This window comes from Strigops habroptila, chromosome 2, assembly GCF_004027225.2.
Source record: "Strigops habroptila isolate Jane chromosome 2, bStrHab1.2.pri, whole genome shotgun sequence".
NCBI lineage: Eukaryota > Metazoa > Chordata > Aves > Psittaciformes > Psittacidae > Strigops > Strigops habroptila.
Genome location: NC_044278.2, coordinates 33014828 through 33038878, shown reverse-complemented (window position 1 = coordinate 33038878; position 24051 = coordinate 33014828). Strand labels below are relative to the sequence as shown.

Here is a 24051-nt window from a genome sequence, read left to right as displayed (position 1 = left end):
AGTAACAGGAGACTGAAGTGCTTGCAGGTGGACACAGAATTTACAGAATTTTTTGTAAAAAGAAACATGCATTTCTCCAGCAGTACAGAGGAGCAGAACAGGAGTCAGTGGCATTCTGAGTACTCCTCCTTGCTCCTGCAACTATCAATTATACCTCACCACCACACTGTGAGATGAATGGGTTTTGTGCCAGCCCCCTTTAGGTCCACACTCTTTACGGCTATGAGCAGGCAGAGCTGAAACACATAAGTAACCCATCACACCACTAACAGGCCCAGGTAGCTACTAGACATCCTTCTTGTTGAAGAAACACCACATATGGGTTAGCACTAGTCCCACTGGAACAGCTGCTCTGAGCCTTTCCTTGTATTCACCTTTTCTATATAGCTCCCTTTACCCAGTCCTACAGCAAGGTTACAGCCTCTATTGAGTTTTACAAGATGATTAGCATTATATACGGGTCCTGCCTACCAATATTCATCAGATACGTCCACAGCAAGGTTCGGTTCTTATCAGTTTCTCTGTTGAATGTTTCTGCCTGAGAGAGTCAAAGCTGTTCATCTTACATACGCATGCCCATGAGCCATATGCCCGCAACTGAGGATAGAGAACAACAATTAAGTGGGTCAATGAACGAAAGTAACCTTCAAACATGAATGAAAATAAATCTGTACTTGCAGCAAGACCTGATGGCTTCAGAAGCAGTATTTACATGTTGAAGCATTTGGAGATCTGGGGCATAGCTTCTACTTTGCCTGCACAGAAAATAGCTACCCTAATTTATCTTCAACCCTTAGGAAACATGAAAAGAAAAATCCCATGTATGAATGACGCACAGCTCTGTCCTTCTTCTGAATCTAGTGGAAATATCTTTTCAAAGCAATATCCATAGCCTAATCCTTGTTTGATAATTGCTTTTTACTGCCTTTTTTTTTAATTGCCTTTGTTTCTGTTGAAAGGTCTTTCCTGACTAAAGAAGAGCCAACACAATCCAAAAAGAAAGGCTGACACATTCCCTTGAATGACAAACTGAAGTCACGAGCTTGATGCATACACACTGAGAGATGAAAGCTGTTTACGTATGCCAGTCAGGCAGAAAGCAATTTCTTGTAATTGCAGTACCTTTATACCTCAAAGTACAAATAGTATTATTCACAGTCTTACAAACAAATAAAACCAGAACCCTTCCCAACATCCCTTTCCTTTTGAAAAAATTTTCAAGTAGGAGATACTCCGAAATAGCAAAGCAGCTTTTATGAATTGAACTGCCCCATCTGCCTTCATTTCAAAGTGCAGATCCAGCTGGGTCATTCTGCAGCAAGGGAAGCAGAAACCCTTCCTCCCTCAGAGAAGACTACTCTGGGTCTCATATGGTGATGCCCAGAGTTACTACATTTCTGACTGTTGCTCTCTCTCTTCCTTCTCCCAGCCTCTTCCCCACCCACATGCACACAGAGCATGAAAGCAGGAAGGAAAAAAAGCTGAAGTAAAACTTTGGCTCTCTCCTATCTACCTGTGTAAGGGCTAGAGAGGAAGGCCCTGGGGCTTTCTAGAGTTACAGCTGGGAACTGATGAGCACCTCGGCCACCTGACCTTCTGAACAACCTCTATACATCCTTCTCCTGCCTCTTCCCATCCTCTCAAACCAATTCTGCACTGCAAATTTCTGCACTTCCACCTCCTCATATTCCCACTGCTCCCATCCCATTCTTTCCCACCAGCAGGCTGAGGAACACTTGGAGCCAGTGTCCTGGGACCCTTTGAAACACGTTCAGAGGCAAATATCAGAAGTGTTTTAAAAAAATTTGAACTCGTGCATTGAATCTTTAATTCCACTATACACACCCAGGATCAGACACACAGATAGATACTTCAGCAACTGGCCTCCAAAACAGGAAGAGCTCAGTGAATGAGAACCAGAGTCACGTTCGGAAGAACTCCTGAGGCTGAAGAAGCTCCTATGGCAGCCGGACATCCCTGTGGCCAGCCAAACAGACTTCTATCTTCAGAAATAGCCATACTGATTCTGCCCACTTATCCTCAACACTCTCAAAAATTTAATGAAATAGAAACACAGGATGATATGTTTACTTTATTCTAGCACTAATCTAGTAACAGAGATAACCTATGTTACTGAATGTAAAAATAAAGGAAAACCTGATGTGTGTGCGGAAATAAACCCTTGATTACCTCCAGTTCTCGCATCTTACTTGGAACAACTGTGTTTTTATCTCTCGTCTTGAATATTTACACTAATGAAGTTGCCCAAATTAAAATACTTTTCGTTGTCAGCAAACTAAATATAAAATCCTCTAAACATCACTGAAGTAATTATCATCTTCTGTAGCATGTCAGTGCTGAATATGTTACAAACAAAACCCACTGCACAGGGCACTGCTGCTTCTGGAATGAAAATGAGTTAGAATGAGCGCCTTTCAGCAGTCTGATTTCTGCTTTTCACTCGATTCAGATTTGGAGAAGTTGGCAGCCTTGCAGGGATGTACATCTATCGAACTACCATAAACTACTAAATTTCTACCTGTTTTAAAAAGCTCCAGCTTTTTATATTATGGATTAGCTGAAGTTTATAGAGTAGCATGAACAAAGCTTGACTCTTGCTGCTAACCACATATCCTAAGCAATTAAATGTTTTATCAATAATATGTCCCATGTAAAGGTGAGAGTTTTCAAGAGGATAACTAGACAAACTAGAAAGAATCATGTGACAGATGCACTTAGATTGCAGTATAAGTATCATCAAATTGATTAACTCATTTCACATACTAAAAAAACTTAAATGTACACATTAAAATTATTTGATGTTTTAAAAAAACGCTAATGAACTTTAATTCCAATTTCAGGACATGCATCAGAATCATCCAGCTTTTTCGAAATCCTGTCTTTTCCACCTTATCTATTAAAAAAAAAAAAAAATTAGTAAAGCAAGCTGGGAAGCAATAACTCATTTCACGAATGCATGATTTCCACTTCAAGTTTCCATTTTGTTCTTATTCTGAGGCAGAGAGAAAACTTAATTTTGAGTTTTGGTGGCAGATTTTTTGTTTGACTGTGTTTTTTACAAACCAGTAACATGTCATTCCAGGGACCAATGGAACACACTGAGATGAGGGTGAACCAAGTACAGGCCCCTAAGTCAGATCAAGAACTACAACTTGCATTTCTTAAATTTTCAAGTACCCTCATCATCAGCTTGATTGTGTTTTCTCTCTTCCTAACTAGAAAGTCCTCGACCTAACGAATCTCCATGAAAATACAGTCAGAAAAATATAGTGAAGAAACAATGTTTCTACTCTGATGCACTACCATTTTCTAATAACATGAGGATATCAAAAATTTCCAGAGGGATTTTCATTATAGGTTCATTAGGAGACCCTCTGTGTTAATAGTCTTTTCACTTACACTTTATCTCTGCATTGATTTATCTCCCAGTAACACCTGTAACTTCTTTTGACACTTTTTGTCCTTCTTTAGAATTAGGTTATTCAACTGTTCAATAAAAAGGAGAGAGGCAAGCTACGGACTGACTTAAGCTGGATGTTGGAAATCCACCAAAAGAAATTAGCTATGTTAATGGCCTGAAGACTCATGTATCTAGTAAGAGACACTTACATAAACAGTGTTGGTCTTCTCACATCCTTATAATTAGATGTCCCTGTAAACCATATTTCAAAATACATCTGTTTTCCAAAGTCAAGATAACATGTTTCCATTTTTTCCTGACCACCAACTAAGCTGACAATGACATTAAAAAAAAAAATGCTGGCTGAATACATCACCAGAAAAATTAAACTTAACTTGTCTTGAGGTTTCTTTATTCTCTTACTGTATGACTTCTATATGACTGTAAGTCATACTTCTGTAAGTCATTTATTAACACACCAGTACACACAGGAGAGAAAAAGGAAATGAGAGTCCAGCCTGTTTATATGTTTTTACTTGCAAATACTGCCACTTTAAATGAAATAATGAAGAACCACAGTTAGAACAATATCCATGTCTCCTCAAAACCAGTGCTTTGATCCTAAAAACAACAGGCATTCCGCAGACTCAGTTCCTGTAAAACAACAAGGTGCCACTAAAATCAATAGAGCAGCCTAGGTTTATGCTAGCTCAGTAGCTGACACAGGTGAAGGGATCAAAAGCAAGGATTCGTGACAATCTAGACACACAGTAATACTGTAAGATTCCAAGACTGGAAGGTAGAAATCTTCTACATAGGAATACTGATATATCAAGAACTCAAATCTCAGGAGGTGGAACTAGATAATCTTAAAGTCCTTTCCAACGCTAACCATTCTATGATTCTGCGATTCTATGGGATTTATTTTAACCAGCTGCAAACATCTGCAATGTTAACATTTGCATGAGAGCTATTCTACTGGGCCTGGGATGGAGTTTGTTTTCTACTATTTTCTACTCTCCCGGGATGGAGTTCCTCTTCTTCAAAGCCGCCCCTATAGCGCTGCGCTTTGGATTTGCGACTAGAACAGGACTGATAATACAACGTGTTTTGGCTATTGCTGGGCAGTGATTGCACAAAGTCAAGGCTTTCTTTTTTTAGAGTAGGTTGGTGTGCACATGAAGCTAGAAGGGAATACAGCGAGGACAGCTAACCAAAGGGATATCCCATACCATATGACATTGTGCTCAGCAACAAAAGCTGGAGGAACAGGGAGGAGGGGGGGATGTTTGAGGTTACAGTGACCCTTCCACATGCTTTTCACAAAGCAGCTAAACAGCTGCCTGCTAATGGGCAGTAGTGAATAAACTACTTATTTTGCTTGCTTGCGCACACAGCTTTGCTTCACTTATTAAACTGCCCTGATCTTGATCCATGAGTTTTCAGTTTTTGCTTTTCTGACTTTCTCCTGTTCTGGTGAGGGGGACTGAGGGAGTTGTGGCTGTGTTAGGTGCTCAGCTGCTGGCTGGGGCCACCCCACTACAGCTGTTCCTCCTAGTAAATGTGGAGAGTTGCTTGTTCAAATAGTTTTGGATTAAATGAATAGTAACATACACTCCACTGATCGTCAGTGAAATCTTTTGTCTATCAAGAAAGCCTAGGTTGCTGTCTAATGTGGACACAGCCTCTTACACAGTATAAATCTACATGGACTTACGTGAATGTGACTGTTAAGCCTGTCTCTCACTGCTATGAGATGTCCAAGGAAAAATGTTGTCTACTACCTATTAGGTATAATGGTTTATGCAATCCATGTTTTTAAAAATCGCTGATATACCTAAATATAACTTACAATCTCACTGTGAGACAAGCAGGTTCATTACACGCAGTGATAAAGCAATTGTAGCATTCCATGCTACAGACTGCCTATGGGCAGTGCACTCAGTGCCATACAGCAGATGCACAAGTGCAACGTTTTCATGCATTTTTTCTAAATGTGTGTGACAAACCAAGGGAAAGTAATGACAGCTGTACCCTGTGCACAAATGGAAGAATAAACACAGCTCTAATAGTCAGTTGTTAGTTTTCAGTTCAGTGTTGGCTAAATGCTTTCAATGATCACGTACAAGGGGTGAACGTACCACGGGTGTCTTTTTTGTCTTTGTGCCAACAGGTGAGAATACATTATGCTGACAGGGACTGCAACAATCTGGGTAATGGCACAAGTACAGAACATTGCTCTGCCATTAGATCACAACATTTTCAATATAATACCATTTTTCTTAATTTTCTGGATGTATGTGTTAAAACTGTCACCATTTCCAATGAAGACCTAAGTGAAACTTAACTGCTTTTAAGCTCTACTAGCACCCAACAGATGAGTTTCTACTTCTGTATTCATAATATTTGTACGACTTCTTGTGTATCTTACAGTTGATATTACTGTTACACAGTAGCCTCCAAATACCCTGGTCAGACTCATGGTCCCATGATATCAAATATTAAGATCAAAATCTTGGAGCAAGGACAGAATCTGATCTACTCCATTCTTCTCTCCCACATTCTCCATTTATTTGCTGACAATACATTGTCTCAATACAATGAAAGAGTTTGCTACCATATGTTTTCCCACAGGAACCCAAAACACTGCTCTAAGACCCTTATATGTCAGTAAAGCCAAGGTCACACCATTGGGATTAGTTTCACATAAATTCAAAACTTAATCAAACCCACAGTTTGTCTTTGCCCACAAAAATCCCTCCATCTGTTATATTAGAAGAATGCTTGGGGAAACTGCGCAAGACATGTTCTTCTAGAGGGATGTTTGCTGAACCTAAACCAGAAAGTAATTTTGAAACTGATGCAGAACCAAAATCAGAAAATCAGGCATTAGTCCCAAAGCATATAAACTCCAAGAATGGGACCTATGAATTGTGTAGCAACAGCCCCAGCTGCCGCATCTCCATATACATCTCCTTGGCCATTTTCTGCAGTAAGGCAGAGCAACTAAGTATTGGGTGACAAGAGTCCTTGTTCAGGTAAAGGACCTTTTCTGACAACTGGGAAGAATTCTCCGCTCCCTCCCATTCCCTCTCCACCCAGCTTATCACAGCCCAAATTCCTTGATAAAGGCTACCTGTGCTGGTAATAAAATCACATGGGTGATTCAAAACCAGCAGATTCTCTCCTCAGGGTCTGATCCACTGAATTCCAGCAGAGCTGTTCTGTCTCTGCCCCAGCAGCCCAGGGACAGCAAAAACAAGGGATCCCAACAGGGATCATCCAAGAGCCAGTGGTTCAGGAGGCAGGAGTCTCTTTAAAGATAACATGCACATAAGGAGAACATGCAACTGCCTTTGGGGAGGTTTACATCTGTCACTTTTTCCATCTTCCAAAGCCGCAAAGAAAATGGTGTAGGTGGACGGCTGAAGATTGCTCTTCTTTAAGGCTTCCTCCTGAAATGGATGCCTACGCTCTAATACTGACTAAGCCGCAGGGCTTCGCTTCTGATCTAATTAGATAATGATACTGCAGTACAAAAGGAGAGGTTAATCTCGACTATATCTTCAATCTCCTTTCCCTGTGTACAGTTGTAAACACCCTGGAAGCATTTGAAGCATCTTCTTCCTATGTGTTTTAGTGTCAGAATGGCTACAAGCGTGGATAATTAGGGGAGCTGGAGAAGGGGAGACAGAAGAGACAATCTTTTCAAACACACTGGGCAATTCACACAAATCCTGAGGTGTGTTAGTGACAGTGTGGCTAGCAAAAGAGATGATTACAACAATGCCAGCTCTTGCCACCCTCTTCCATTCCCCTCATCCCTGTGAAGAAGACACCACGGAGTACTTGCTGCTCACACCACCAAGATATGTCAGGCGTAAGGGGCACACAGAGCGGATCCTCTCAAGGTTGACCACAACCAGACAATATCCTCACCAGCCTTTTCTCTTCTCCACATCAGAAGCGCTCAGGGAAGGCAAATGCAGCCACAAGAACATGGACACCCACTGTGTGCACGTTGCTATTTCTGGGAAGCGCTCTCCATTTGCAAATCTTGGGTGCTGTTGTTTGCCCTCCCCCATGCACTCAAGGGACATCTGTAGCCCCCTAAGAAACTCAGCCAGACGAACATCTGTACCATATTCCTGTTCTTTGCACCACTGTCTCAGTGGCTCTTGCAAATCAAAGCACATGTTCCCAGTAGTTTGCATAAAACCTTCGTATTTTCTTTCTGCACCCCAAGATAGGCACTCCTTCGAGTTTTCTGTCAATAGCAAACCACTATTCAAACAAAGAGAAGTAGCACACATCTAACTGTCATGTAAGCATACTCTCCTTTACACCCAGCAGGAAAGTGAGTTGCAATAATGCTTAGCTATTAAAGAAGGAAATTCAGACAATGATGTCGGCAGTTATAAACAGGCAAAATTGCCCAAACACGTATGAATTGGACCCACTGCTGATACACATAAGAGCTCCAACCCATTCTTTCATACAACTAAAGAAAACAAGAACAAAGCACAAGCAATCTGATTACGAGAGAAATGACTGAGAGCAGAAAATTACTCAACTTATGTAATGCAGTAAGTCCCTATTGAAAAGCACCAGCAAAATGCTGTCTTTTCTTTATGCCATTCCTTACACTGCTGGCGTTCAGGTGGATAAAACAGCTTCCATTTTACAGTCATTTTTCCTGCTATTTTAGCTTGTTATGCTGTTAATCCAGTAGCAACAGACTTGAACCACTTCTAAGCAACTGATATTCTCTTGCTTTTCATTTAAAAAAACATCAGGTTGTTACTGCTTTTCTTTAATTGTATCATTGTGTCACTACAAAGGAGGAGGAATAGGCACCTCTATAAATTGTTATCTTCAAAATATCTGTTATGGTGATACACAGTTTTTGTACATAAATAAATACACCTGAGTGTCTGACCATATGTGCATATACACACACACACATATATGAAAACAGAGATAGTATGTATATATACACCCACATGCTTATATTTACACATATCTATATAAATATATTAGACGCATCTATACATTATATTGAACATATTTTTATATATGTAAAGACAATGCACATACAGTATACTCATAGATTACTAAACCCAAAATTTACAATTCTTGGTAAGAAGCAATACATTACTTTTTGCATTCTAAAAGGCGGGCTTCCAATGCTTTAAGACATGCCTATGTTGGATGTTGTCAGCTGACACATTTCCATCCCCATATAAACATGCCTTGCACTCTGTCATTTGTAATGCTGAGTATCTGGACAGGAGCTGCAATCGAAGTCAGGACAAGTTTTCTTAAGTTAAAACTGTGGGTGATGGGAAGGAGAGGGAAAAAGATGTCCTTTGCTTTATTACCCTGGTAGTTAAAAGTCTAGTTTGGCCCAAACAGCATACTGGTTGACATTCAACACTGACATTTCACATGAATTGCATTACCTTCTGCATTATTTAGAATGCAGTTTTAGCAGTAAACCATACTAATAAGTAAGTGAAAAAGTGCCTTTTAGGTATTACTCTTCCTTCAGCAAGCTTTATTCATTTTGGTTAATTTATATCAGGGATTAATTTGGTCCAAAACGTTCAATCATAAAACAACACTCCTGGCAGACTGTCAGTACCTGTTCCTTGAGTAAAGTCTACCTATTATGCCATTGCGGTGACTTCAAGGTTCAGTTGGCCCTGTACTTTTAAAGTGGTATAGTATGAACATCTGAGATGAGTTGTAGGTTGGCTTCAAAGTTAAGCTTTCTTTATTGCACAATGTGTGTCACTTTTTGCCCTAACCAGCTGTGCTTGGGGAGTTTATTTTTGCTACCCATCAGCGAGAATCAAATGCTGGGGTTTAAAATGCCTCAGCCATGCCCTGTATGGGAAGGCCTGTTTAATTTTTATTTGTCTGTTTTTTTCAGTGTGTACATGGCGTACTTAGAGTACATGGGATTCAGGAGACTGATGCCAATACTTCTGTTTGGAGGCTAAAGAGTAAATATGTTAAGTGTTATTATGAATATTCTGTAGCTTCATCTTTCTTTTGGTGCCCCCAAGTGTCATACTATTACTGGATGAGACACAATCATTCTCTATGAACACCTAGTCTTACAGTAATCCCACGATTCATGGACTTGTGACTACTTCAGGTAATGTATTTCTCCTTGAGGTTTACATTATCTTTTTCCCAGACAAGAAATCAAGTAGCCAACCTTCTTCAGGAATATCTGTCAACCTCCTCTGACTCTTCTGATATAGCAGCTTGCACACATAGTCATAATTCAGCCTTTAGAACAGCAGAACCTGATTAATAAATCACAAGTGGCAGCAACTTGATTCCCTGTTTGCAGTTACTCACAACTTCCTGAAACTTTCACACGTAATAACGTGCTGGTGTGAGTTCCACTTCCATGATGATTTACATCACCGGGAAACTTTCCATGGGCTTAAACAAATGACTGGCCAGCCAGCCGATTTAATTTATTTTTAAATAGAAAGCTTAGAAAAATCAGATCAGCCAAGAAGGTCTAAAAATGGTCTTTGCTCAGTTACAAAACAGAAGGCCAGTTACACTGAGCATAGAGACCGAGTGGAGGCTCAGAGCACCAACCCTACTAACGTACCCAGCATTCGCAGACTCCTGAATTAGCCAGTCTGAAGATGCTCAAAGGAAAAGGACAGGATCGCTGTTCCTGAAGGAAAGCCCACAAAGATGCACCAATAGGGAAACTCCTTGGAATCCCGTGCAAGAGAAAGGGGACACTGGCCTGGCTGGAGAATAGACTTACAATGTCATGCAGGGGGAACAGAAATTTGGGATGGTGTAAAACCAGCCATGCCTAGCTATGGGAATTAGGGAGGGTGAAAAATACTTATGACAGGATGTTTAGGGGAACTGTCAAAGGCAGTGAAAGGGATCAAGAACTGAGGAGGAACAAGCCTGAAAAAACAGATGGAAAAGCAGATGACAGGGGCCAGATGCATGTGAACAGACTCTATTATGAGCCCATGTGCACAAATGCTAGCAAGTATCATGATGGTTTCACCAGTGAGTAGCAGAAGTTTGCATGTCAGCTACTGGAGTGAGAGATTGCAAACCTGAGGGCTTGCAGGTCCAGGTACCAACAAATGGAGAAGACCAGAGTCTGGGCCAGTGACTGGATTAACAGACTGCCTAAAACTATCCAGAGACCTGCCCTGTGTGCGTGTGCAACCAACAAGCAGCCAGCGGAGAGGAATGGCAGAGAGCCAACAGTGGCAGTCAGGTTTGTACAAGTGCTGTCTTGTCTGTGTTTAGGTGGATGCTCTAAATGTACTTCTTGTCCTTGTGCTGGTCTATACGGCTGGCTGAGTGCACTGCATGTATGGACATGTGCGTGTGCCTATTGGAAATATGTGCCCTGCCTTGTTACCAGCTGGACCTGTAAATACAGAACAAGGCTGCCACATACTAATTGGGCTGGGGCTGGAGGAATCCTCTCGGGTCCCAAAGCACCACCAGATTCGGCTACTGCCAACAGTCTTGTTTTACAATCACGAGAATTAGATGCTCTTGCAAACTTCTCGTTGTGAAGAACTTGCAGTTGTGATTACAAAACAGATCTGACCCAACTGGTTTTCAGAAAGGTCTCTGATCCAGCATATGCATGCTTAATATTTACTGTCAATTTGCTCCTCTGGGGCAAACTCTCCTTTAAGTAATTCTCCAAGACTCGGGGTCAAAACCAAAACCCAAGAGAGTAACTTTTCATGGCCAGATGTGCACACATGCACCCCTCCACTTTTTAACTTGCCTTTCTGACTCTGACATTTCACTGGTGGCAGCATATGACCTTCACCTTTCTGAGTGGAGAAGGAAAAGGAACTCCATCCCAGACAGCCACCCACACCATTCAGCTTTATGAGCCTCAAATAGTTATTGTAGACAGCTGGACCTCAGTATTCATATTTAATAAGCTGGCTGAAGTTCATGGTTTTTTGACCCAGAAATAAACCCTGACCTTCCTCTAATAGCAACTACTTTACCTTTGATCCCCTACCTTTTAACTGTGTACTCATTTACCAATTTTAGCCCTGCCATGCTGGTGCTATTACAGTGTTTTATTTCTGAAACATTTGAGGTACTAACTGAATCATGACTGAAAAAATTACACTAGCTATGTTCTGTCAGTGCAGCCTCATCCACATGACTGCTTCCACAAGCAGAGAACAGATGCAACAGGCCAGAATTTAACTTTATTGCTTAAAAAGAGTATTGAAAACTTTAGATTTTTGTTCTTCAAATTTCATATTAACTAGGTGCATCACTTCATCTGAAATTCCTTTCTCTTGCCTGCAAGAGACAGAGCACAGGTCTTATTCTCAGTTACCCAAGAACCTGACCACTGCACGTTCCACCTTCTCCTCTCTCCTGTAGCAGATGTACTGCAATTATAAACAACATTTGTTATTATTCTAAACATGCAAAGCAGGAAGAAGTATGATTCTTACACAAAAGATGTAGGCTGTAGATACTAGATGAGAGGCAGATGGTAAATTATCTTGTAAAGCCAAGGTCTCTGCTGTTATTTTTCTTTGGAACAGATACGTAACAAAAAACGAACAAACAAAGCAGCAGTTAACTCAGTTTGACTACTATATAATTCCACATACTTCTTCCTGATAAGAATTTGGATGGCTTCATCTGTATCCCCTTTGAAGAGAATTAAGTCTTCAGAGTGCACCTGTTTCTCCCCCTGAAATCAGCAAAGTCTAAATGAACTGTAAATGAGAATACAAGCCTAACAGCAACATGAAAGTCCAACTGGGAAATGCAGTTACAAAGGTTCCCCCAGCATGACTCAAGACATTCTGCAGCATGCGTTTCCAGCCACATAATTTCCTAGACAGAACTATTTTGTCCTCATTCCAGAGATAATTACACAGCAAAAGTCCTCCTGTATTTTATACTACCACTTGCATTCTGTATCAGCTATTCATTCTAAAATCTTCTTTTCTTACAGACGAAGTATCCAAAGGCCAAATTAAACTCAAACTTCTACACTAAAGCACATAATTCACAAGGGAGCATTTTCTAATATCTGAATCATCACCGATGGGATATTTCAACAGGCCTCCTGATAATTATTTCAGGAATAGATTAAACATATATATGAACATCTACTTCTAGGAAGCTATTGAGATTTAGTTACCAAAAACAATCAAAATCACTTGGCCTTCTATGACCCTTTTCCATCATACTTAACATGTTGTTTCAGGGATCAACAAGTTAAATGCTTGTTTTAAAGGGAAGTAATTCTTCCATACATATTTTATCATATATTCTTCTCATGTATTTGAAAGTTGGTGGAAAAGTGACTATGTTTGAACGAATTTGGGGACCCTCAGTCTTTCCATTTCCTAATTAACACAGGCTTTGAGATCAAGAAGATGCCTGCTACACCTTGGTCTTGTGCTTGATGAGGAGGACTCTGCCAGTCCTAGGCACTAAAACTGTGCTTGTAAATTACCTTCATACTAGATAACTAAATTTTCCACATGGTACAGTCTAAGTAAGGGATGGTGGTTTGGCTGTCCTCTGTACCAATAGTAGCAAACAAAAATTGCTAGCTTCAAAGCCGGCACAGTGGTCAGGTAATGGGAACCCCTAACGCCTCAGCCTGCTACTGTTCCAATGCTTTTCATAGAGAAAAAGGACAGATCTTGTACAGAAGTCTCTGGTACAAGATTTCTTAATATAAATTGCATGTGATGCCTTTTGGAAGTAATACCTAAAAAAAAGAGGGCCATTTCATCATCTTACATGAATGTCATGTTTCAACAAGGTCTGCTATTAAAGTTCTTAAATAAATTAATCTGACAAGAAGCTAGATGGCCAGTTCTCAAATAAATGAGAAAGCAGATAAATCAACAGGAAACAAAAGAGCAGGACTTGGTGGTCAATCAGTAAAGAAAGCTTACCCCTGAGTCTCAGGGAATCTTTACTGGGCTGTGCTCTGTCCACCTTACTCCTGAATGGTTTGAAAAAGGAGGTAAAATAGCAAGGTAACAGCGTGACCAGTAAAAGCTCACTTAGGTTCAGAGAGCAAATTAATGGTTTTACAATAGAAAAATCCATCAAGAGCTAGTAAACACAAAAATACTACACCTAGTTCAGGAAACATCAGACCTGCAAGCTGCAAGAACCCAGGGAAACACTACTACACACTTGCTTGCACTGGAACTCTTCCCCAAGCATTCAGCTCTACCTGCTGTCAAAGAAGGGACATCGGGCCAGGTGGACCTTCTCTAACTTCGTACAATGGCAAGCTGACCTAAACTTCCAGCTTATTTTTGTCAAAACCTCAGTCCTATGTTAGCCATATATCCTTACACACTTCAAAAGTGTGTAAGTTGCAGAGGTTCTGGGATAAGGCATGGCCTTTTTGGCTACTTCATTTAGGTTTTGTCTCAGGGACATTCATCTTGAGACTGAACACCTGCCCTTCAGTTTGCAATGCTTTAATTATAAATCCAAATCAGTTCATTCCAATGTGCTAAATTACCATGTGAATTTTGCTGGGATTCTCCTTGTGTGTTCACAATTAAGTCTTGAGATGGCGATTTTAATAGTAAGACCAAACACTGTTTTCTAATAGAGGACAAGCGTAGCCACCAGTTTAATGAGTACAGTTGTGAATTATAATGCAGCTGAATACTCCTTGGGAGGGTCTACCACATTTTGAGTAGTATCATGTTCCGTGAACTCTAACTTCCCAAAGCCAGACAGTTTACCTACAAGAACAATGCTACAGGGAAGCGTGAAGCAATTTTTTTAGAGAATACGCAGCTGAACTCTGAGACATTAAATCCCCCGTAAACAAAAGACCTGCCTTAGTAAGCAGGTAAGCTTAGACACCCAGGCTTCCAGAAGGCACTTTCCAAAATGGCATGTAAATGCACAAGTAAAAATGGACTCTAACAGCATTTTTACTCGAGCTAGCTTCTGTTCATGGTTGCTTTTGTGATTTCTCTTTCCTTTTACTGATCAGCCATCTGATCAACCATTTGATGGCTGAAGCCTTCAACTGCAAAATGACTCTTGCCTCAGCTTCCTTCAGACTTCAGACATCTTCAGACCATGGACTGAATGCTACTTTGAAATATGAAAAAGTACACCCATACAATGGTACATGCTGTCTCCAGCTCCTCAACACCTCAAGCAAGACATGACTGTGTATGGGCAGAGGACAGCAAAGCATGTCATCTAATCCCACTCAGTGCACAGGAAGCTGTAGTGGAGGGCTGTCAAGGTGAGTTACAGCCATCCCACATGCTTACTGTGAGATGGAAACAGCAGAGACCACAGCTCAAACTCTTGACAAGTCATCATCACCACTGCCATCACCATTTCCCTGGCACATAAATTCTGAAATGTTTTGATTGGTACAGCTCTAAAACTTCCTTCCTCAGCCAAAAGTTTTCCCAATGGCAACTAGTATTAAAACATTAGCTAGAATGAAAAACAGGTCATTGTATTGTTTAGTTTTAATAAACTAAAAAGCAAAAAGAAGAAGAATATGATCTACTCACATGAAGTCTCAGTGACCTGAATTCCTGGAATCAAACTCAGACACATTTCCAAAAAAAAAAGCTCCAGGTACAAAAAAACCCCATAAAAACAAACCCACAAGAGTAACAATGGATTCTGCATGGAGGAAAATAAGTAATGCTGAAGTAAGGTCATACTCAGCTGGGAAACAGTAGAAGGATCAGAGAAAGGGGCTGACCAAGACTTGGCCCCAGTAACCTCTATTTTATACAACCCATGCAAGAAGTCACTAGTAAGAGTTATGTATCACTTAATAAAACACTGTTTTATTAACAATTCCAGTAACAGTGACTACTCAGGATATTTCTACCATCTTGAGAAAGCTTAAGTGTTAAAAGAAAAACTGCATGGATTTTAACAAGGTTGAAACATGCATTTAGCAATCTTCTTGCTAAAAATCATGTTAGTAAAATTAATGAAAGTGAAACATTTTAAGTCACCGAAAATGAATCCACAGAATTACTTTTTATTAGTACTGCAGTTCATTTCAACCAGCTTGTTTATTCTTTCTAACATATAGATCTTAATTTGCATACATCCTGCTCTCCAAGATGAAAACACACTCTCAGACAAAGCAGTCAAACAATACAACCCATCTGTCAGAGAAAAGGCAGAAAAAAACCACCCCAACCCAAACCCTCTCTCGGGAAGTGGGTTTTGCTCTTTACTGTTCTGCATCTTTTCCTCCCATCTTAGCAACAGCGCGTGGATCAGCCAACCAGGGCCCAGGCAGCACGTTGAGAGCATCACCACCGGGTTACTGCAGTGCATTGCCCGCCAGTAACCGCGCCGGGAGAGACCCAGACCGTGCATGCGGCACCTCTACCGCAGTGCACCTGCTGGGCATGAGGACAGGCTTTTTCCGACTCCTCCAGCACGGATTAGCAAATAATTTAGGGCAAATCCTCCCATCCCGGCCCCCCGCCCCCTCCCCTTTTTCAATTGGGTCTTCGGGTATCTCGGAGGGGGGAGGGGTGGAATCTTTTAAATGAAGTCACAGAAAGGATGCAGTAAAAAAAGCCTAAGTAAAAGAAACAGGTCTGTCCAAGTGCGCGTACCAGAACTAATTTGTAACAGAGCACCGAAGCAAATCTGCAAAACCCAGCCTGTTTAAATCTCTGCTGATGATTTGACAGGGGGTTAAGTTTCCATCTTATGCAGGAACCAGTATTAACATAATATACAGACCTCCTAGCTGAAATGTAGGCATCTAGCTGTTATGATGACACTATCTCGGACTGTGACAGCCACTTTTCGCATTTCATGAATATCAAGCAACCTGCCAAAGGCTCCATGTTTCACCATCAGACATAAAGCCATCCAGAATAAGCATGGTCCTTCCTTCCTCTCCTTCCACTCCTGCTGTTTAATGTGCTGAATCTCAAAGCTATGAAGCAACAACCTTGACAGAGAAGACAGCACCTCTCTGGCTGACTGTTTCCACATGGTCTGAGCCATTAGAACAAACCCAAAGTAACAGAAATAACACATTTTCTGCTGAGCATGCATTTCTGCATTGCTACTAAACCACGTCAAAAAAAAACCCCGGCTGCATTTTGTCCGTCTGGAGCCCATTCCCTCAGAGGTTACTACAGACCAAATCCTAACAGAACTTACACTCTCCGAGTGCAGCACAAATGAGTCATTACGGTACTAAAAATAACAATGGAGAAATTTCCAACTAAAATGTTGCCTAATTAACCATGAATACTGAAAAGTATGAGAAAAAAAAAACCAAATCCCTGAGTTGTGGAGTTTTGAAAGCCAGTTTATTATTACTTTCTTCCTGGATGCACTCAAGTTAAGTATTTCCTTTTCCATCCTACATTATAGCAAAACCACCTAGAAACAATAGAACAAACATCCTCTGGTGAGTATACAAAATGTATCTATCTTTTCAAAGTAAAGCTAAATGAGTTTGACCAAGAGAGAAGGCTCCAAAGAACTTGTCATGCTCTATTCCTATTTGGGACTATCCCTAATTTTATCCCCAAAGCACTCATTCTATTGAGACTACTCTATGGTGCTTTTAACAGAAATGGCAGAATCCTAAGGCACTGACTTTTCCCCAAAATCTTTTGCAAACAGTTTTCAGACAGTCCTAGCATAAAAACTTATGTATCTATATATCTTTCTGTGGTTTGCATTTCAAACTGCAGCTTAAACAAACAGTTCAGAAGCCCAGATAATATCCACTTTCAGATCCCTTTCTCGACCCTTAGATAAATGGCTTTGTGACAAGGCAGTGAAACTTTGGCCACATTTTGTTCTGAAGCTCTGCAGATCTTGTTTTTCCACACTTAAGCAGCCCACACTGGATCTAACACAGGACTCTCTCTTCCCCTCCAAGCCAGCTGGCTCCCACGTCCTAAAAGAAAGGAGAAGGTATTTTCGGAGTAAGCGGCTCTATGTGTGCTGAAGTTTTGTTTTTCTGGCTTTACCAGTTTGTCTGGATCTGGATCTTGATCAGTGTCTCTACTCCAGGAGTCCTGCAGCTTTCTTAAGCAAACCTTGAACCTTGCTGACCCACAGGAGACCCCTGGGACATGCCTGAAGATAGGCTAGATTCAAAGACTGAGACACTTTTCCAGTCCTAGGAGACCCTTAAACTCCCAAGATCTCTGGATCAAATCACTTATCAATCTCTTTCCCTCAAAACTGAATAAATGGTTGATTCTACTAGTTGACTGATTCCATAAAAGCTCTCTGGGGAAAAGTCATCTGAGATCTTGTAAAACTTTTACCTCTGTAACCTCTTCCAAATATCTGTATTGGTAAGAACTCCTGCTGAATGAAATGGGTCATATACAGCTGCTCTGATCAAGGACTCACCTGCCAGATTCCTTCCCTGTTAATACCACTGACTTCAAGAGGAATTACATTATGAGTGAATCAGGTCCAGAGTCATACCAATCTTTGCTATAAACCTGATGAAACCTCATTAAAATGAATAGAACAGCATTTATCATTTAAATCTGAAAATGAAAATGCCCTTCCTTATTTTTGAAGAGAAAATGAGATTTAATACATAAATTCGGCATTTTAAGGCTGAGACATAAATCAATAAAAATTCTAATTTGAAGTCTACTGTGGCTTATTTAGCTTCTTTGTTGTTGACAAGCAGTGCAAATTCACATTTCTTTGTGCTTTTAATAAAACGTAAATGATGTCCCATTCTATGAGTGTCACTGAACAACAAAACTAAGTACAGAACACAATGGCAGCATTACTAATTATTCCTCCTTTTGTTAATTTAGAGCCTAACCTTAACATTACTTTGCAATACCATTTTTACTGAAGGGAGTACATTTCTTTTTTGCTTTTTAGTTGAATTCCTCCCCAACGTGCTGGCACAAATTGTCTTTGCAAGGAAACTATACTTCTCCTTTTGTGATCCAACACTCATAAAAAGTTTTAACTAATTCATTACAGTCACGGAGGATGATGTAGAAATAGCAGAACTTTTTTCCAAGCTCCGCTTCAGAATAGAAACACCATTCATTTAAAAGACACATTTTCGTAACAGCATCCCTTATTGCTTATTGCCACAACCAGCACCCAGGAACCATGTGAACTGAGAGACACCTCCCTTTTTATTTTCAGCTTGTGCATACAAGTTTATTGCTTTTTAAAAATCAGTTGTATTTCCTACACTGGACTTTGCGCTTTCAGGAGTATGCTTTCTGCTATTCTTATAAAAAAACCTGATTTTAAATATTTCATGTCACAGCAATGAGAGATCCTTCTAAGACGGGAAATCCACAAGGAGCGTAGAGCTACAACAACCACCAGTGTTTGGAGGCACAATACTGCCCTTCTGTCGCGCAGAGGTAGATTAAAACCCACTGCAAAATCACAGTTTCCCACTGGAGGAGAAACGAGTAAGAGACATTCAAAACAGTTTTACATGTGAGGCATTCATCTACAAGCCCATCCCAAATTACAGACAAACAATTCTACTTGCAGAACAACGAAAACAATTCAAGGAATCTCATAGTTTGGTCATTACTTTCATTTGAGACCATTCAGGAAACTTGGTTTTGTATTTCTCTGATGGAAATCCTTTTCTATTAAAACCAATGTATTGTGTCAGTCCCTGGAGCAGGGAACATGGCTGGGAGGAAAGTTTGTTTCTGGAAGGTATTTACAGTCTGACTAGCATATTGAATTCATTGAATCATAGATGGAAGAGACCTCTGGAGGTCACCTAGTCCAGCCTTCTACTAAAAGCAAGATGACCACCAACACCAGATCCAGTCAGCTGTGGCTCTGCCCAGCCAAATCTTCTACACCCCTCTCGCATGGGGAAAGCACACCATCTCTGGGTGATCTTTGTCAGCGCTGTACCAACATCGGGGTGAAGAGGTATCTCCTAAGAACTACCATAAGCCACCCAAACTTTAATGTTTGAACTGGCTCTTGTTATGTATCATCTGGCGCTACTGACAGGAGTTCAGCTCCACTGAGCTGCCCTCTAGTCAGTGGTATGCCAAAATGACATCATCCCCCAGCTTCCCCTTCACTAAACCAAACAAGCCCAGCTTCCTCAGCTTCTCTTTGTAGGCTTCCTGACCAATTTTTAACCCCTCTGACAGACACTTTCCAGCTTCCCAACACCTCTGTTGATCTGGAGGGCCCAAAGCTGAATACGTTATTTGCACTGTGCTCTCACTGATGTTGAGGATAACAACTTGCCACATCCTCCAAAGGCGGCACAAGATGTGGTTTCTCTTGCCTGCAGTGAGAATACACTTTGGCTCAGTCAGCTTGGCATCAGCTGTACACCTCCCAAGTCTGTTCTAGATCCTTGGCTAGCAAAAGAGTGCCAAGACCTGCTGGCAGGCAGCATGCCTCACAGCCACTCAGAGGCTGTCCTTCGCAGGCTGAGGAAAGACATATGGTACAAGACCAGGTAAGGAGAAAAGAATATGAACTCCTGCTCACAGATGTCCAGAAAAGCTTAATCTCCTCTTTCAAACCTAAGTGTAGTGACACAATCATAGCCATACCTCAGTGGGTCTTTTTCAGCAGCAGAACATTTTGCCAGAATGTGCCATTTTGTTCAAGCCATGTCACTCAGGCATTTCAGCAAATGTGGACTGAGGTTTTTGGCATAGAACCCCTCAATCATTTCAGGCCAATGAGAAAGAGATCCAGTTAGAAAACTCAAGGTTTTAAATCTTACATGAGACACTTTAGCCTGGTTCCATGTCTTGGGGAAAAAAAATTTCATCACTTGAGTTTGTTCTGCAAGATAAAAAATAATCTTGAATGTACAAAAGTTGCTGCAAAAATAAGTTGTTCACCTATGGACAGGATGGCTACATACAATTTTAATCAATAATTAAAATAAGGCAGATATTTTTGATGTTGAAAAAAAAGCCATTAAAGCCTCAAGTCAGCACATCCTTCAACAAATGAATAATTGTAAGCACAGGCTGTCCACATACAGCAGCACTTCCATGGCCATAGCTCCAGTGTTTTTCATACCACGCATTTTTAGACTGTTCAAGGCTTGATGTTGTGATAATTACACAATTTCCAGACAGCAGCAGTGTACTTTGTGAAACAATTTCAAGTGGAACCTTTAAACCAGTGGATTTATAGATTCAGAGCAAGTGCAGGTATCAAGTATGGCTCAGGTAAGCAGCATACTGGCCGGGGCTTATCTCTTAAAAAGAACTAAAGCACACAACCATACCAACTTACATTACTAAGAGAGAATTCCTCAAGGAAAAGCAGTTACATCATTTAGTACACAAAATTCTCCTTAAGATTTCAGTATTTTCTCTTGGGCTTACTTCTTTGTGCTACCAGGAATTTACTGCACAACCTAGTTTTCATTTTGGAGATGACTAGTCACACACACAAAACAAAAACTCTCTAGGAAACACATGGCTACACAAGGCAGATGAAGGTATAAAAGGATGCATACAAAGCAGATGAAAAAGGACAGAGCCACCTTACACCCACCTTTCAGAACTGGAATAGACCAAGAGCACATAAAGAGAGCTGAATATACCTGCCTTATTCCCATCAGTAAATCAGCACCAGAAGAACTGTCTCAGAGCCAGCTGTAAGTGCAACTGGATTGTGAAAGGAAAGTGGTAACACTTCCCTTCCTTGAGATGCATCCATTTAATGTGCCTGTGTTGTAGACTGTGAACTCTTTGCGGTGTATTATTAGCAAAGTAGCTAGCAAAAGAGCATCCTAGTCCTTGACTAAATTCTAGGATTCATTCCTAGCTATTACAGAATATGCTAGGATTCATTCCTAGCAATAGCCAGTGCTTTCATCAGTTAAAGAAATGGTAAGCTTAGAGAGACCCACCAGAGAACACCAAGAGATAGGCATGGTCTGACATTCCTATAGCTCACAGCATTTATTTCCAAACACAGCACCTTAACAGAATAATTTTTACCCTGGTTTCAAATGCCTTCTGAAATTCTGTGATGCTGTCTGTTCTGAAATAGTATTGAAAAAATAACCATTTCACAAAACAGCCAATTGCAAAAGTAAAAAAGCATCCCCTTTCCCCCCACCCCCATCTTTAAACTACTGCATACTCCACCGTCAACAATAAATTGTAGACATACAAGATCACAGGACAGATACTTGGCAGCACAGCAACACTGTAATTACTTCAGATACTTTAGAATTGGGAGGCAAAAATAAGCAGTTGCATGAACTATTGCATCTACAGTTTCTTTGAGTGCAAGGGGCCACACACCCCACTGCATCAGGCTCCCGGAAAGTTCCCCGCTGTCACCTGGAAGCAGTGACAAGAAGCCAAGCAAAAAGCAACTCTGAAAATGTTTCCTCTACTTGCTCTACAACAGACTTCATTCCACCTAGCACGCCCACCCACATGGGCAATAATGTTTGTATGTTACCCAAAACATTAAGTTTTCCTCACCTTTCTTCCTCCACCATGGCCCTTCTTGGATAGAGTATGACAGTTCTTTAAACTCAATATTCACAGCTGGTCTGCGGGGTAGGTAGGAGAAACGATGAGCTTCTGTCAGAGTACTGTCCACTTTTTTTAAATGTCCATTCATCAGTCGAATGTCTTGGTTATCTGTGCCATTGGAGACCACTTCATCCACCGAAACACACACTGACTTTGGCTCGGCCATGGTACAAGCAGAATTGCTGCCGTTCTAGAAGGAAGAAGTTGGAGAATGGACAAAATTCACAGACTTTTGCTTAGGAACATGCTTCCAAACCTTCTGCATTAGAAGAATTATTACTTAAATAACACAAGAATCCAGCACAGTAATGTGCTGAAAGGTGAAAGGGGGAAAAACCCCAATATTTTGTTTGTTCTGCCAGTGTCTTAACAGAAGAGGTAAAAGAGCTCTTGCATTCGGCAGCACACAAAGGGCAGATCCTTTAGCACCAGCTACTCCTCAAAGGGTATATACGCAGCACATTAGTATCATCAGAACAGAGTAGCTCTTGCACCAGATTAATACACTTATAAGTTCAGTCCCCATTGTATTTGGTTTCTCATGCACTCAAAAGAATTTGGTTCTAGTTACTCTGATTCCAGAGGTTGTACTGGGACAGAGCTGAACAGGGAAGGGAGCTGCCAAACAATTATTTGTGCAAACATTTCAAAACACGACCACTCAAAAAGTCTAAGAGCTGTTATTCCTCTGGATTGGCATATAATTCCATAAATGTGAAGCTGCACAAGCGGTATTTCTGTGAATTTAAAATGTACTATTTTGTGCCTTATTTGGTCTTGCACTGATAGTTCTGGAGACTTTGCAACCTGCAACAGTACTTCTCTCCTAGAGGTCTGTTAGGAAAGCACAGTGCTTTCCACCCAAAATCCTTGCGCACTTTCCTTGCTTGACAGTGATTCCTAATGGAAATCTTATCAGCTACATAAACATATTAAACCTTGCTAAAGTACTTGCACTGTTGACATTGTAAGGTCAATGCTCTACGCTTACAGCCATACTTCTTACTATGCTTTGCCCACTGTAGCATTCAGTGTAATTCCACTTGGCATTTTTTGGACTGAACCTCTTTCCCTTCCTCTCCTGACCATAATGATGGCCTGCCCCTTGCCCTTCTCTTCTTTTTTATTATGTACACAAAATTTGAACTTCTTCCATTACTTTCACCTGCATAGGCACTTTGCACCAGTACCAAGAGGCTGTGTATAAAGCCAAAAGTAAAACAATAATTAATTTTCTTCAGCTAAACACAATTTTGAAGAGCTAGGCTGTTCGTTGTCATCTGTTGTTTGGAGTATTTCCTAAGCAGGGCCTAACATCTGCACAGATGTCTGTTAGAAAATCTTAGTATTTTTAATGTAGATCTGTATAGGAGAAGACTTCTTTAGCTGGCTTTTGTGCTAAACTTTCCATGCTGTCACATCTGCCTAACAATCTACATGTCCTCAAAGGTATCTCTTGGAAATCCTATGTGCTGCACTACTTTTCAAGGCATCAGTATTGGAACACCCCCAAACAGAGAGCTGTTGGTCATGCCACCGTCTCCCCCTACTTATCCTCCAATGCAACAGAGAAGTCACATTGCCCCCTTTTCTCTGTGCCAGTTTCATCCTCTCTGTCAGGGTTACTGTTCTTCCCATTTATGCTGTAAAAACAGTGCTGCTCAGATCAGTCACTTGACATGAATGCAAATGAAAAATATATATAAAAAAAGTCCTACATAACCACTGATGGAAAATATTTTAAAAGTAGTCCTACATAACCACTACATAGCTAGTGTCTTCTTGTTCTTCATGCGCAAGCCCCAAGTTCTGGATGTTAAGATCAGCTCTGCTTACTTCATTTTCTCAAGAGATTTTAATCATGCCCTCGACTTACTTAAAGGTCAGGTATCCAGTAACACTTACTCCCAATTTCTTACAGTTGACTGTAATGGTATGTAATTTGAACATAACAAGAGTAATGTAAAACATCTTAGAACTAAACAATTAAAGTAGAGGAACCTCCCTCTTCCCTAAAAAATAAGTGAAGGTGAATTAGCAGTATTCTTTCCTGAA

At 40.7% G+C, this 24051-nt stretch overlaps 1 protein-coding gene across 2 annotated transcripts in view; it reads right to left on the bottom strand.

The window, feature by feature from the left end:
- ABCG1 (ATP binding cassette subfamily G member 1) overlaps positions 1 to 24051 on the bottom strand; it is a 54662-nt gene that overhangs the window by 29149 nt on the left and 1462 nt on the right. For both annotated transcript variants that reach the window (XM_030477897.1, XM_030477898.1), the window contains exon 2: positions 21943 to 22186. In XM_030477897.1, coding sequence (XP_030333757.1) covers positions 21943 to 22186 — 244 coding nt within the window. The remainder of the gene's footprint in view (positions 1 to 21942; positions 22187 to 24051) is intronic.